The 12585-nt window shown below is 31.4% G+C and overlaps 1 protein-coding gene and 1 long non-coding RNA gene across 8 annotated transcripts in view; both read right to left on the bottom strand.

Moving 5' to 3' along the window:
• Nucleotides 1-208: 208 nt before the first annotated feature.
• Nucleotides 209-12585, bottom strand: part of shep (RNA binding motif single stranded interacting protein alan shepard) — a 36442-nt gene continuing 24065 nt past the window's right edge. The window contains exons 2-11 of one of the 7 annotated variants that reach the window (XM_017899920.1): nucleotides 8575-9027; nucleotides 7024-7238; nucleotides 6830-6888; nucleotides 6566-6711; nucleotides 2341-2498; nucleotides 2068-2221; nucleotides 1801-1989; nucleotides 1459-1551; nucleotides 1199-1359; nucleotides 209-1106 (exon numbers count right to left, since the gene is read on the bottom strand). In XM_017899920.1, coding sequence (XP_017755409.1) covers nucleotides 1213-1359; nucleotides 1459-1551; nucleotides 1801-1989; nucleotides 2068-2221; nucleotides 2341-2498; nucleotides 6566-6711; nucleotides 6830-6888; nucleotides 7024-7238; nucleotides 8575-9027 — 1614 coding nt within the window. In that variant the 3' untranslated portion in view covers nucleotides 209-1106; nucleotides 1199-1212. Of the gene's footprint in view, nucleotides 1107-1198; nucleotides 1360-1458; nucleotides 1552-1794; nucleotides 1990-2067; nucleotides 2222-2340; nucleotides 2499-6565; nucleotides 6712-6829; nucleotides 6889-7023; nucleotides 7239-8574; nucleotides 9028-12585 lie in introns of all 7 variants that reach the window. The other 6 variants (XM_017899917.1, XM_017899919.1, XM_017899921.1 and 3 more) reach the window with 6 other exon arrangements.
• LOC108547414 (uncharacterized) lies at nucleotides 11824-12465 on the bottom strand. Its single transcript, XR_001890202.1, has 3 exons — nucleotides 12406-12465; nucleotides 12193-12309; nucleotides 11824-12126 (listed from the first exon to the last, which is right to left on the bottom strand). It is a non-coding gene; the product is annotated as an uncharacterized LOC108547414 (long non-coding RNA).

The raw sequence follows: 12585 nt of genomic DNA, 5'->3' as shown, positions 1-12585 counted from the left end.
TATCTGTATTCACTGTACAATTAAAACTGATATCGATTCGTAGTAACTGTACTCATAAATATAAATCCTCTAAAAAGTACTATGTTCCTTTCCTTCTTGTTACAATAATTACATATATCCTGAAGTTTCTTTTTCTTTTAGAAATAAAGCTTCATCTTTTTTTCTCTCTTTCTCTTAAAATCTTCACTTCTTTTTCGTCCATAAAATATATTCGTCCGTGATTAAAAAGAGAACGCGAACTGTACTTGTAAAAGTAGATAAAAATCTCCGCGTGGCAATACATACATACAATATATGTGCCTGGCTTGGAATGTCTGAACGAAACAGAAGAAAACAAAAAGAAATAATATGATGAGAGTGCAGTTAGTGGGTGGGGTGGTGTGTGCTGTTAAGGAAGAGCTTCTTTTCAGCATCTTCGTGAAAGAGAAATACTGATCCACGGCCTCTTCTCTTTGCAGCCCAGCCACCGGCCAGCCAGCTGGCACGAAAGTCCGGTAGGTACTGATTATAAGTAACTGAATCTGAATGTTATTTTTTTATCAACTCTAGCATTTGGAAGTGCTTTTTTCTCTGTATATTATTATTATTATTATTTCTTGGGAAGAATTCTCCTTTGTATATTTCTGAGCAGCGTTTCTTTTATAGTTTACAGTTTTTGTTAAAATATTTTATTCACACTCTCAAGCGTTCAGCTTCGACTTATCGTCTCCTTAGTAAATGTAATACCTAAAGTTAATCCTGGAAGCCTATCAGCTTGACACTAAACTGTCCGTCGCAGAATATCAGTTTTGTCACTGTCGTAATGATGTGTTGGCGTTACAGCGTATGGAGCCGTGCTGGTGCCGAACAATGTAGATGACACGAGCACTCGTACCCCTTTCTTATGACAACATTCATTCTCTAATCGTTGGAAAATATTAACTACTTTCACCTATTTATCTGATGGATAAAATGTATAAAAGATGGCTGGCAAGTCAATTATCATGAGGAAGAATCTTATCTGACTTTATGTAATGTATTTAGTCTCATCTATTCTTCATTAATATAATCCTTCGTATCAACAGGTGTGGCTCTCCTAACTTACATAACCCTCGGTGTAATCGTATCTAAAATGTTGAAAAACCAAGAAGTAGTTCAGTTTTATCTATAAAATCTTGTTGATAATCATAAAAAGATAATTGTAAAATGCCGTATATACCTAAAAACCGTAGCCTACTTGGGCTGCTGAGCTTGGTATTGTTGATAAGAATCATCGGGAGATGCCGCATTACTTGTTTGTTCAGAGTCACCCAGTGGCATGGTATGAATAATGCTAGGAGGATAAGTATAAGGATAAGGATGTGGGCTTGCTGCTATGTACTGAAAAATAAAATATTTTAATTAAAATTTTTATTTAACATTAATATTGAAAAGAAAAGATTCCAAAAGATAGAAGAAATGAAAATATAATATACATACGGAACCAGTGCCAAGATGTAACGTAGACATTTGTGTAGTAAGTTGAGGAATCATACTGTACTGTGGGTTACTAGGATCAGCTGATGGCATCATCTGTAACATAAAGATCGTATTAAATTTTTAAGTTTAAATATTTTTATTACTAATATTTTTATTACGTTAACGCAATGTTAACGTAAAACCATCATTAATAAGTTTTTTAATTATGCAGAATAATTCTACACGAGACTTAAAAAATTTGTATAACATTTCAAGAATAAAATTATTTTAAATAAAATATAAATAATATAAAGATGAGAAAAATAAAAGCAACTAAAAATTTGTACAAAAACTCACGTCGACCTGTTGCATGTGTGGAGGGGCAGTCTGCACCAAGTAAGGAGTCACCCAAGGCGTTCCTGGTACACTGTAACCAGGTAAAGCTTGACCATAATGACGACTATATTGTGTTAAAGTGGCTGCGGGTAACATGTGAGTAGTTGCAACACCGTTTTGACCAACACCGCTTGTATCGTAATTCAAAGTCATATTCTACAAAAATGGATATTATAATTATAAATATATGCACATTAATTACCGTTTTCACTTTTCAATAATTAGATAAATTACCTCTCCAGTTTCTCTCCATATTGTACTTTTATATAATGATTTTTTCTTATTACCACCATCTGCAAACTTTACCAATAAGGGATCTTTAGCCCCTTGTAGCGCCTTCCCATTAAACATCTGAATTATCTGTTCACATTTTTCTTTGGACTCCATTCTAAAATATAAATTACATAAAATATCAAAATTATTAAATGTAAAAGTAATTCATAATGATTGATAATTATTTTTTAAATAATAATTTATAGATTACAACAATGTAAAAAAAATACTAACCTTGCAAATCCAACACCTTTACTCTGTCCAGCAGTATCACGTAATATACGCGTTGAAATAACTTGCCCATACTGAGCAAGTAAACCCTCAACATCATTTTCTTTGAAGCTCAGTGGCAGGTTTGCAATATACAAATTGGTGGGATCTTGCTCCTGTTGCTGAGAAGAGAGTAAAAATACTATGCAACTTATTGTAGTATACTCCTGGATTTGTATATATATGTATATGTATATAAATTTCAAAAAAGCTTCATATCTATCATTTTAACATTCATTAAGATACATGTATTTACATATTCCTGTGTAACTATGATTACTAATGAATGCACAGACGAGATCACTACAATGAGAAATCAATAATTTTAATAAATATAATTGAATTTCATATTAATTTACAAGATGAATATTACAAGTTCCTTATATTTATTATACTGTTTATGATCATATTCAACATAACTGTTTACTTAAAATGTTAAATGATACATTTCCATTGTATATACACATTCGCATGGAATGTTAAAATGATAATTCAAAATTAAATTTCATATCAATGCAATGATGCAAAAAATTAAAAAAAAAAAAAACGGCAATTTATACGGTAAACAAAAATTTTATATAACTTATCGATGTTTTTTTAATAAAAGAAATTGCATAAATCTACAATGAAATCTACTAAAGAGGTCATTAAACTATAACAATTGTTTTAATCTAATATTAAATGTATAAGTGAACAAATACTTAAGAGAATTTTTTAAGTTAAAATAATTGCTATTTTCAATACTTAAAAATCATCATGCTTCATGGCATTACTTTACCACATTGTGGTGGTTCTCCAAATTTGCTTTACGGATGCTTAGTACTAAACGTTAACATCAAATATATTCTGCATCTATGTGCAAAGCATGCTCACACACATTCGGTTTTTCATAACAAAACTTTCTTTTTACTAAATTGAATATAAAGTTTACATCTATATATACCTATTACATTCGAAATTTAGTAGAACATAATAATGATCTAAAAGACAAGCAAATAAATAATTCATAAAAAATCACAATAGTGAATCTCGCCTGTGCAAACATTGTTTATTTAATGCGAATAATAAATTTGTTATTATTCCAGAACATATTTATTACTAATTTATTCTTTTCTTATTCAGTCATTTATATTAAATAATATTTGGAACATAATTTTGTTAGGATAGCTTCTTTTTAGTTAAGTATATAAAATATTCATAACATTAAAAATCTTTTTAATTGCATTATCCTTCAATTATTTTATATCATAAATTTTTATTTTGGCAATTACTTATTCTTATATCATAAATAACCAGTACCGCAAGTAATGCAAGCTAGCTAATTGTTTATAATAAATAATACTGAGGATAACCATTCAAAGCATTAATAGAATTTCAATCACATATGACACACTGTTGGAGACAAGCATGACAAAAAAGCACAGGCATGTTCACATATATACAGTTATATTATGAGATAGAAACGAAAGTGAGTCAGATTATTTTGCAATATTACAAAAAAATATTTTCCCAAAATATATGCACATACATATACATGTGTTCATGCTCAAATTTTCCTTGCTTACGATTCTCATATGTAGAGAATAAAAAGGAAAAAGATATATGTACACTAAACTTAACTCGAATTTGAATTTGATATTTATGCACCCTCAAGCATATTTTGAGATCCACCATTTCTCTCAAAAATCAATCAACTCTACAGTTACTTGAATATACTTATACTTTACGACAATTTACTTCAATCTTGCGAATGCATTAAAACAAAAAAATAAATAATGAAAACATTATGATATAAGCTAAGCTTATGGCATCGGTATATGTATATATATATATCTGTTTTTTAAAAATATGATATACATATACACATATATGTACACATATAAACACGTATACATATATGTATGATAAAACCATAATATAATTTAATGGATTTATATCATTAATAAAATGATTTAATTGATCAAGTGCGAATGTGTATAAAGGAGTCTGAAAATTGCAAAATATAGTAATAAATTTTTCTACAACTAAAGTGTGTTAAATGGTTACAATACTAAAGACTTTTTGAAATTCCTAAATACACATCCTAAACTTGTTTGGTGTGCCGGTTAAACTTTATTAATCAAGCCAAGTGTGTCAATCAGAGTCAACCAACACCCCAGGATTAAGATAGCACCTGATCTTCGCATAGCACCACTAACTGGTAAGTAAATACCATGTACCCTGAATACATTTAATAATGGGTACATTGTTTAGTTATATCATATCACATGCGACTGACATCATCACAACTGCTGATGGCACCCCGTGCTTTTACCGCGGCCAGATTAAAAGAAACATTCCAAGTTAGTTTTTTTAGCAATAAATATAGGCAGGAACCAATACTTTTTGTTTGCAATGTGCATACGTAGATAAAAATAAAAAAATTCAAAGTTGAAAAAATTTTAAAACTAACTGAATATAAGCAATTTTTTCTAATATTTACACATTGTTAGATTAAGAGACAAACACATAACATTTGACAGATTGCACAGAAAACAAAATGAAATATACCATATTTTATTCATGTAGTACAGTATATACTGCCACACTTAAAAGCAATTTCAAAGGAGTATTCTAAAGAATTTTATGATTTCTCTTAGTATTGCAAAGAGCTACCGATCTTTTTTTTACATAGGACACAGACACAAAACATTTTAGTACATTAGAATAATTTGCTAAAGGCTTGAATCAGTGCTGAAATGAATGCAATCTTCAGACACGAATTGTAAATGTGTTGACACAGCAGTATCAGCGATTTGTGGCCGAGGTACAGCAACAAGCATCGATAGTTTGGTAGGTATGTAAGACAGAATGATAGACAGAACTGGTGAAAACTAGAGATTTTCAGACAAGTGAGACAGGTTCTATTAGGAAGAGCTTTGTATTATTTCTTTTCTATCTCACTATGCATAATTGCCTGCTACTATATTTTCACTGATAATACACTTTTATAAACATTACATTTAACTATTACAATTTTTTTGTTATATATATTTATGTTACAAATAAAATTGTGTTTTTATAAATTTTTTCCAATTTTTGTTATCAATGAAAATATAATTCATGCATAATACCACCCCTCTAGTAGCAATGTTTCTCTATTGTTAAAAAATAAAAGATTTTAAATATATAAAAGTTTATACAATTATTTTACATCCCTTCTCACTTGTCAGCAAATTTAATTACTTCTAACTTTTTAAATGTTCTTTATAAAACCTGTCATTTTCTTTTAATCTGACATGTCTATACTAAAAATACTTCTTCTACGCAATGATTACAAAATACTAAACAGTCTTGTCAAGATACAAATTCTATGCATTTCTAGAGGGGCTGAGAGCAGAGCAATGATGCCAAGACGATGATGCCATGCTTGTCTTTCAGTTATTATAACAAAATTGAATAATTTAATAACCTTTTATAGAATTCTATAATGCTATTAAATATTATTTATTAAAACCAATTTCCATGAAATTTGAAAATACAATAGAGAAAAAAATGTACAGTATATACAAAATAAACTAATATTTATAATTTATCATAATAACTTAACAATTTAATCAAATTTTGTCACATAACTAATAAAATAAATACTATTTAACCTAGTAATAAAATACGTAACATTTATTTTATAATAATCTTTAATAATTTATAATATATAACTATAAAATATGTAACTTAAATACTGTTGTTATCTAGAATAAATATGAACAATTGTATACAAAATAATTTGGTAAGTAATTTTTAAAATTATTCCCTTGTAAAGCTGTAAAAGTGGTCACTGAAAGACAACCACGGTATCTACTGTGATTAAAACTTCAGTACTTCCTTATTCAACATTATGTAATAAATAATGCATGGAAGTACTGTACTGTATACATATTTATCACAGCAGTACAGGAATAAAAACTTTTTTTCAAATTAATGGCATTTAATAGTTATATATCAACGAGAAGGTAAATGGGTTGTAATAATGATCAAACATAAGAGGACTATAGATGGATTCAATATAGGACGTGAAAAAAAAAAAAAAAAAAAAAAAAAAAAAAAAAAAAAAAAAAATCAGAAAAAGTAGGAACAGAGGGAAAAAGACAAAGAAAGAAAGAAAAGAAAGAGAGAAGAGGGGTTTACTGTTACTCTGGTATTACTGTACTTGCATGCACAACCAACGTACACTGGGCAGTCTAGGGAGCAACCAGATACCCACTTTCGCCATCTGCGCTTGGATGCCCTTGGCGACCAGTGCTTTCACAGCACCCTCTGCCGCCACTGGTGACTCAAAGTCTACAAATCCATAACCTATAACACAACAATTACAATATCAATTAATAAAAATAATTAGTAATACTACTGAATATTGTCATAGCTAATGAATAACACATGACAAAAATAAAGATACAGCAAAAAATTTAATTACCTTTACATTTATTTGTATTTTTATCCAAAATTGCCTTCGTAGAAGTAATAGTTCCATATCTGCAAAAACACAATGTATTAGGAACAATACACTCTCCCACTATAAACAAAATTTCAGTGCTTAGTGAATTTTATTAAAAATTGATGTTACAATAATAATTGATTCAAATATTTGTAATTATACGAGTGACTTACTGAGAACACATGTTAACGAGGTCCTTGTCAGTTGTATTTTGGTTGAGGCCACGAATATATAAATTTGTTTTTGATAGTTGTTCTGCTTGTTGTCCTTGTATAGCATTATTGCTAAGACTTGTGCTCATTGTCCCGCTTCGACTGCCGGTAGCACTGCTAGAACTACTATTAGTGTTAGCTGGAGATGAGGCTGTAGGCACCCGTTGTCCACCATACTGTAATATATTTAAAAATATGTATTAATAAATATATAAACAAAAGAGTATACTTTTTACTATTATTATTTTTTATTATTACTTTTTACTATCTTATGAAAGACCTTACAATATATTTTAAATAATTTAAAATTTTTAATTATATTAATAATTATAATTTCTCAATGAACAAAACGTAGAGTTTCACACTGATTTAAAAAGATAAGTAATAAATCGTAATATAAGTAAAAATAAAAGTAAATATATAAAAATTAATATATAAGACAATATAATTCAAAGAACAAATTATTCTTTTAGAAAAAAATAGAACGTATCATTTAGTAAAAAAAAGAATATTGAGCGTAATAAAAAAATTTTAAATATTCTAGCCCCACCCGGCATAAGAAGAGATATAAGACTATCATGATACATGTGAAATTTTTTTAATTTTATCACACCATCTATCTATGTACTGCCGGAATAATGTCTTTTTTTATAGTTTAAACTTGTACTTTATAATTATGCCGGTAAAATATAACACCAATAATACGGTAAAAGGAAAAAAAAATCATTTATACGTCATAGTATATAAATGTATATGTAGTTTGAAAAATCAATTGAAATGCTACACTGCGAAGCAAACAAGAAAAATATATTTAATAAAAGATCGAGAGAACGAACGACAGAAAAATTCGCACATCGTTTCTACGTGAAGTGTCTGCTGCGTTGTCATGGCCCCACCCGGTTTACGAAAGGGTTAACCCTCTCACTGTGCAAATTCTAACTTTGCTATTGTCCGCGTTCATATTTTTCTAACAGAATTATAAATATCTAAACTGAATCTTTTATATACGAGAAAAGAAACATGATCAGAATTACAACATAGAACGAAACACTGTTACGTTCCCAGAACACTTTATAGGTTACCTTGTTGACCACACGAAACGTGTAAGACATTTGCACTACCCAACCATTCTCTAACCACCATGTCGCACGTAAGCCGACAAAATGTGCCACCCCTTCTGTTTCTTCATAAAATAATCAAATTTACCAACGAACGATTCAAAAATCCGACTATTACTTAAGATAAAAATTTTGGTATTAAATTACAAAAAATATTTCCAAATATTTTTCACAAAAAACTAAATTTACTGTTCCAATCACACTTGCACTCGGATAAACAATAATCAATTTAACGTACGATGAATTAAAATCTATTTCTTCGTGTGTCTATAAACCGACCCGTGAAAGTATCGTTCCATGTTGAAAACGAAAACGACTGCCGTAGAAAAATGGCATAAGTTTTCAATCGTATAAAGCACAAGTTGGTCAGGAACGAAAGGAGAGGAGGACTTACCGACGCGTGCGGTGTGTAGGTGGCGGTGGCGTAAGGATTCGTAGGCGGTAGTTGCTGTGCTCCAACGGGCATCTGGCCGGCCGCAGCTGCAGCCGCTGCGCTTGGATACCGCGTGTACGGCGGATAGGCAGCCGCCGCAGCCGCAGCCGCAGCCGCATGAGAGGGCGGCGCTGTACCCCAAGCCGCGGCACCGCTCGCACGATACTGCACCGGATTCCCGCCTCGTGGACCGCCGCCGGTGTTCCCCTTCATTCCGTGCCCGCCTCCACCGCCACCGCCACCACCACTTCCACCTCCACCGCCGCCGCCGCCGCCGCTCGCTGGACCCACACCGACGCCACCGCCCGTAGCGCCGCCGCCACCGCCTCCACCGCCACCACCGCCACCGCCCCCGGCGCCACCAGCGTTACCATTGTTAGCACCCACGTACGCCGGTCTCGGACCATTCGTACCCTGAAACGTAACAAACAGGTTGATTTGATCGTCTTCACTGGAGAATTCTGTTTATTGATTTATCAATGTTCCGCGAAGTATAGGAGTGGGACTAACTTGTTTGATTTGTAGAATATTTGATTCTCCCATCTAAGCACTCATAATTAATGAAAAATGATTTCGTATTACAGACTATCGAGATTTTTTTAATACTACGATTTGATGCGTCGATTATTGTGACATAAATTAAATTTCAATAAGTATAGTTGCTAAAAAGAATATAATCTGATTATAAATTCATGAAAATTAAGAAAATACTTATATATATTACAGTTATCGAAATAATATATTTCACAGGTGTAAAAAAGAAGCAGGAACATTAAACCTCATTTTTATTTTATTAATTCAATTTAGTTACTTTAATTTTAATTTCGCTTTATTATTGCAATGTCTATATAAACAATTTTTGTAGTATAATTTAAAAGATTTTAAAAATGCATAATTTATTATTTTAGACAACTAACAGAATTAATTTACGATCATGTTATATTTTTTAAGCAAGCATTAATGTCACAGATATTTGGGTTCCCATTTTCAAGCCAAATTATGTTTTTACGCATTTAATAATTCAAAAGACAAGGCAGATATGTATGCGACATAAACGAGAAAAAGTTTCAATAACACCGATTTTTCTCAAATTATTAACAATGATATTTTCTTTTTATTACTTATGAAACGAAAATGTATCTGGTTACATCGAATTCAATTACATTCACGATACCGCACACGAATCTTTTTAGGCACAGTTGGTCTCTAAATTTAGCCCCACGATACAGGAATACAGAACGTACAATCGTAATTGAAGGTACAGTCACGCGAAGTGTCACATTTCCCAACGTGACAAAACGCAGCAAGATCGTGATCATCAGTAGTAGAACTACGCGAGTCACCCAAGAGATAAACTGTTCAGTATGATTAATATCGCCTTGAGTACCTCTGCTAGGCAGCAGAATGAGAATAGGCAACTGTTCGTTACAGAAAGAAAAGAAGAAAGAAAACGTGAGGCTTATGCATCTCATTTGAAATATTGTATGGTAACGATAATAATTAATATTTGCCATTAAAACGGGAGAGTCGTAACTTTTTTCATCATAATCACATCTATGTTAATTTTCTTCGACCATTTCAGAGTAAAGATCATTGCATTACGCTCGCAAATGATTCTGCGTGGTACATATCTACGCACGTGCGCACGGGCATATATACATACACGCACGTGCGCGCGCATCCAAACGGGCAACACTCAGTCGCTATGCTACGCCATCCTAATTAGAGTCATTTGCACAGTAAATTCGTGTCAGTTAATGTCTTTAGTAAACACATTACAACGACTCTTGTAAGTCCGCGTACCACTAGTAAGCACAATCGGTTGGTCTGTTGCCAGATAAATTTGTTCACAAATAGGCCTTAATTGCAACGTACGGGTTCGGAACGTATTATACATAAAGCAAGGTAGAGGGAGATGCGAAGGTTGACCTCGAGATGTGTTCAGTTAAAATCAGTGAATCTGAAGGTCTCCCATCACTAGTCTAATATATATCAAATTATTTTCCCACTTCACAAAATAATATTATTCGATATTTTTTAAACGTCTAAAATCTTTATATTTTCATTAGAATAAATATTACTACCTTTTACAGTTTTATCAGCATTATCATATGAAAATATCTTGATTTTTAAAGAATATTTCCTGAAATATTTAAGTTTTGCGTTAAGTAACAACGTTCTTTATGAAACATCTTTATACTTTTATTGAATGTCTTAGGTCGTTAATTTCTTTCTGTGATCAATCTCAATTTTTCCCGTAAAAAATTATACTTTTATAACCTAGGACCATATTTGTCTTTTTAATTTAATTATATATTTTCTATATAATATTACAAATTGATTAGAATATATAACTGATTTATTACAGCGCAATAGAAATTTATATAAAACAAAGAATATTATTTCTGGTAACTACTGTTAAGAATAGTTATTTCAATTCGAAAATGTCATGAAAATGATGTCATCCTTTAATCGTAATTTTGCTAAATACTTCAAATAACATCGGTTGAGAGATTTGACGTTTATCGAATCAATCTTTTTTTTTTTCAATTTATCTTTCAAGATATGTATATTCACGTAGAAACGAAATATAAGACGTTCGGACCTACATACATGCGAATATGATTAGAAGCACAATTTTTATCTATCGTGTTTGACCTCTGGGTAGTGGTACTGTCAAATATTAATAGTACAGAAGCTTCATTACAAACAATCGTAAACACATTTCTCTCATTCGACACTAGTTCATGTCTTATTGACGTAAATTCAAAACAACATTACGAGTACTTATGTAACGATAAGATAATAACATTTTACTTATAACAAGTTTTAAACCGCAGTTAACAAAAACTTCATAAGAATCCTTCATCAAAATATTAGTTTGTAGCATCATAATCATGAACAAGTAAATAAAATATCAAGCAACTATTTCACATTATAAATATTTTAGTATAACAATAATTTTATGAATATGCAAAACTTTACTTCTTATGAAGGTACTTGTTCCTCACTAGTAATTAATGTTACAAAACATTGCAAATTTATCTTTTGAGTCAATTAATTACCTTTCCATACATATTTTATTTAAGTATAGTTCTTATATTAATTAATAAATATAATTATATTAAGTACTTATTTAATTAGCGCGAGATGCTACATGTAGTATCATCTAGCTGAGTAGATTATTTTCTCGAAGGTTCCTTATGGTGGGAATATTTTTTTGGACACATTGCCATGCAACATAAAAAATCAACCATCATCGAGATCACGAAGGACTTTCCTTATAGTAGAGCGGCCGCCATTGCATCTGTCGCAATCACAGGACAGGCCTTTCCAGGACTTTCGAGCGCGTTGCATTCCTACCTCTTTAGAAAGGCCTCACTCGTCGATTTGCATTTTTGGCATAGTTGTGATAACACGGTTTACCGTTTGTTGGAGAACAAGACGAAAGTCAACCGACTAGGGGAGTAAGAGAGAAAGAGGGTAGCACACGGTCAGCAATTCACACTAGAGCTGAAAATCACGACCGTAAATCACTTATCATCAAACTCAAACTTTGTTGGTTCTTGTACTACTTACCGATCTCTTTCTTCCTTATTAAAGAATACAGAGAAATCTTGTTTTATGCTTCTCCGCAGCCGTTTTGTTCTTAAGGCTTAGTTAATTTACATATTTTTTAGAGACATGAAACGCTATCTAGTAAGGAGAAGGAAACATTAATGGATCAGAACTATTGGAAACCGCTTATCGATACGTTCGCACGTCGACTATGTTACTTCCTGCATTACCTACCGTTTTCCATGTTCTTTCTTTTCCATAGGATATCGAGTGAAAACGAAGACTGGATAAAATGGGAAATGGTAATGGTCATTATTATAGGTATAAATTGAAATAAATTGTTTCCATTTCGTTAATTTTTTCAGATTTCTTGAACTCAACGCTTATAGATATCAAAAGTTCGTTAATTACCAT

The sequence above is a fragment of the Eufriesea mexicana genome, unplaced genomic scaffold (genome assembly GCF_001483705.2).
Source record: "Eufriesea mexicana isolate 0111107269 unplaced genomic scaffold, ASM148370v2 scaffold1018, whole genome shotgun sequence".
Taxonomy (NCBI): domain Eukaryota; kingdom Metazoa; phylum Arthropoda; class Insecta; order Hymenoptera; family Apidae; genus Eufriesea; species Eufriesea mexicana.
The sequence above is the reverse complement of the archived record's forward strand: the minus strand, read 5'-3'. Positions and strand labels throughout refer to the sequence as shown.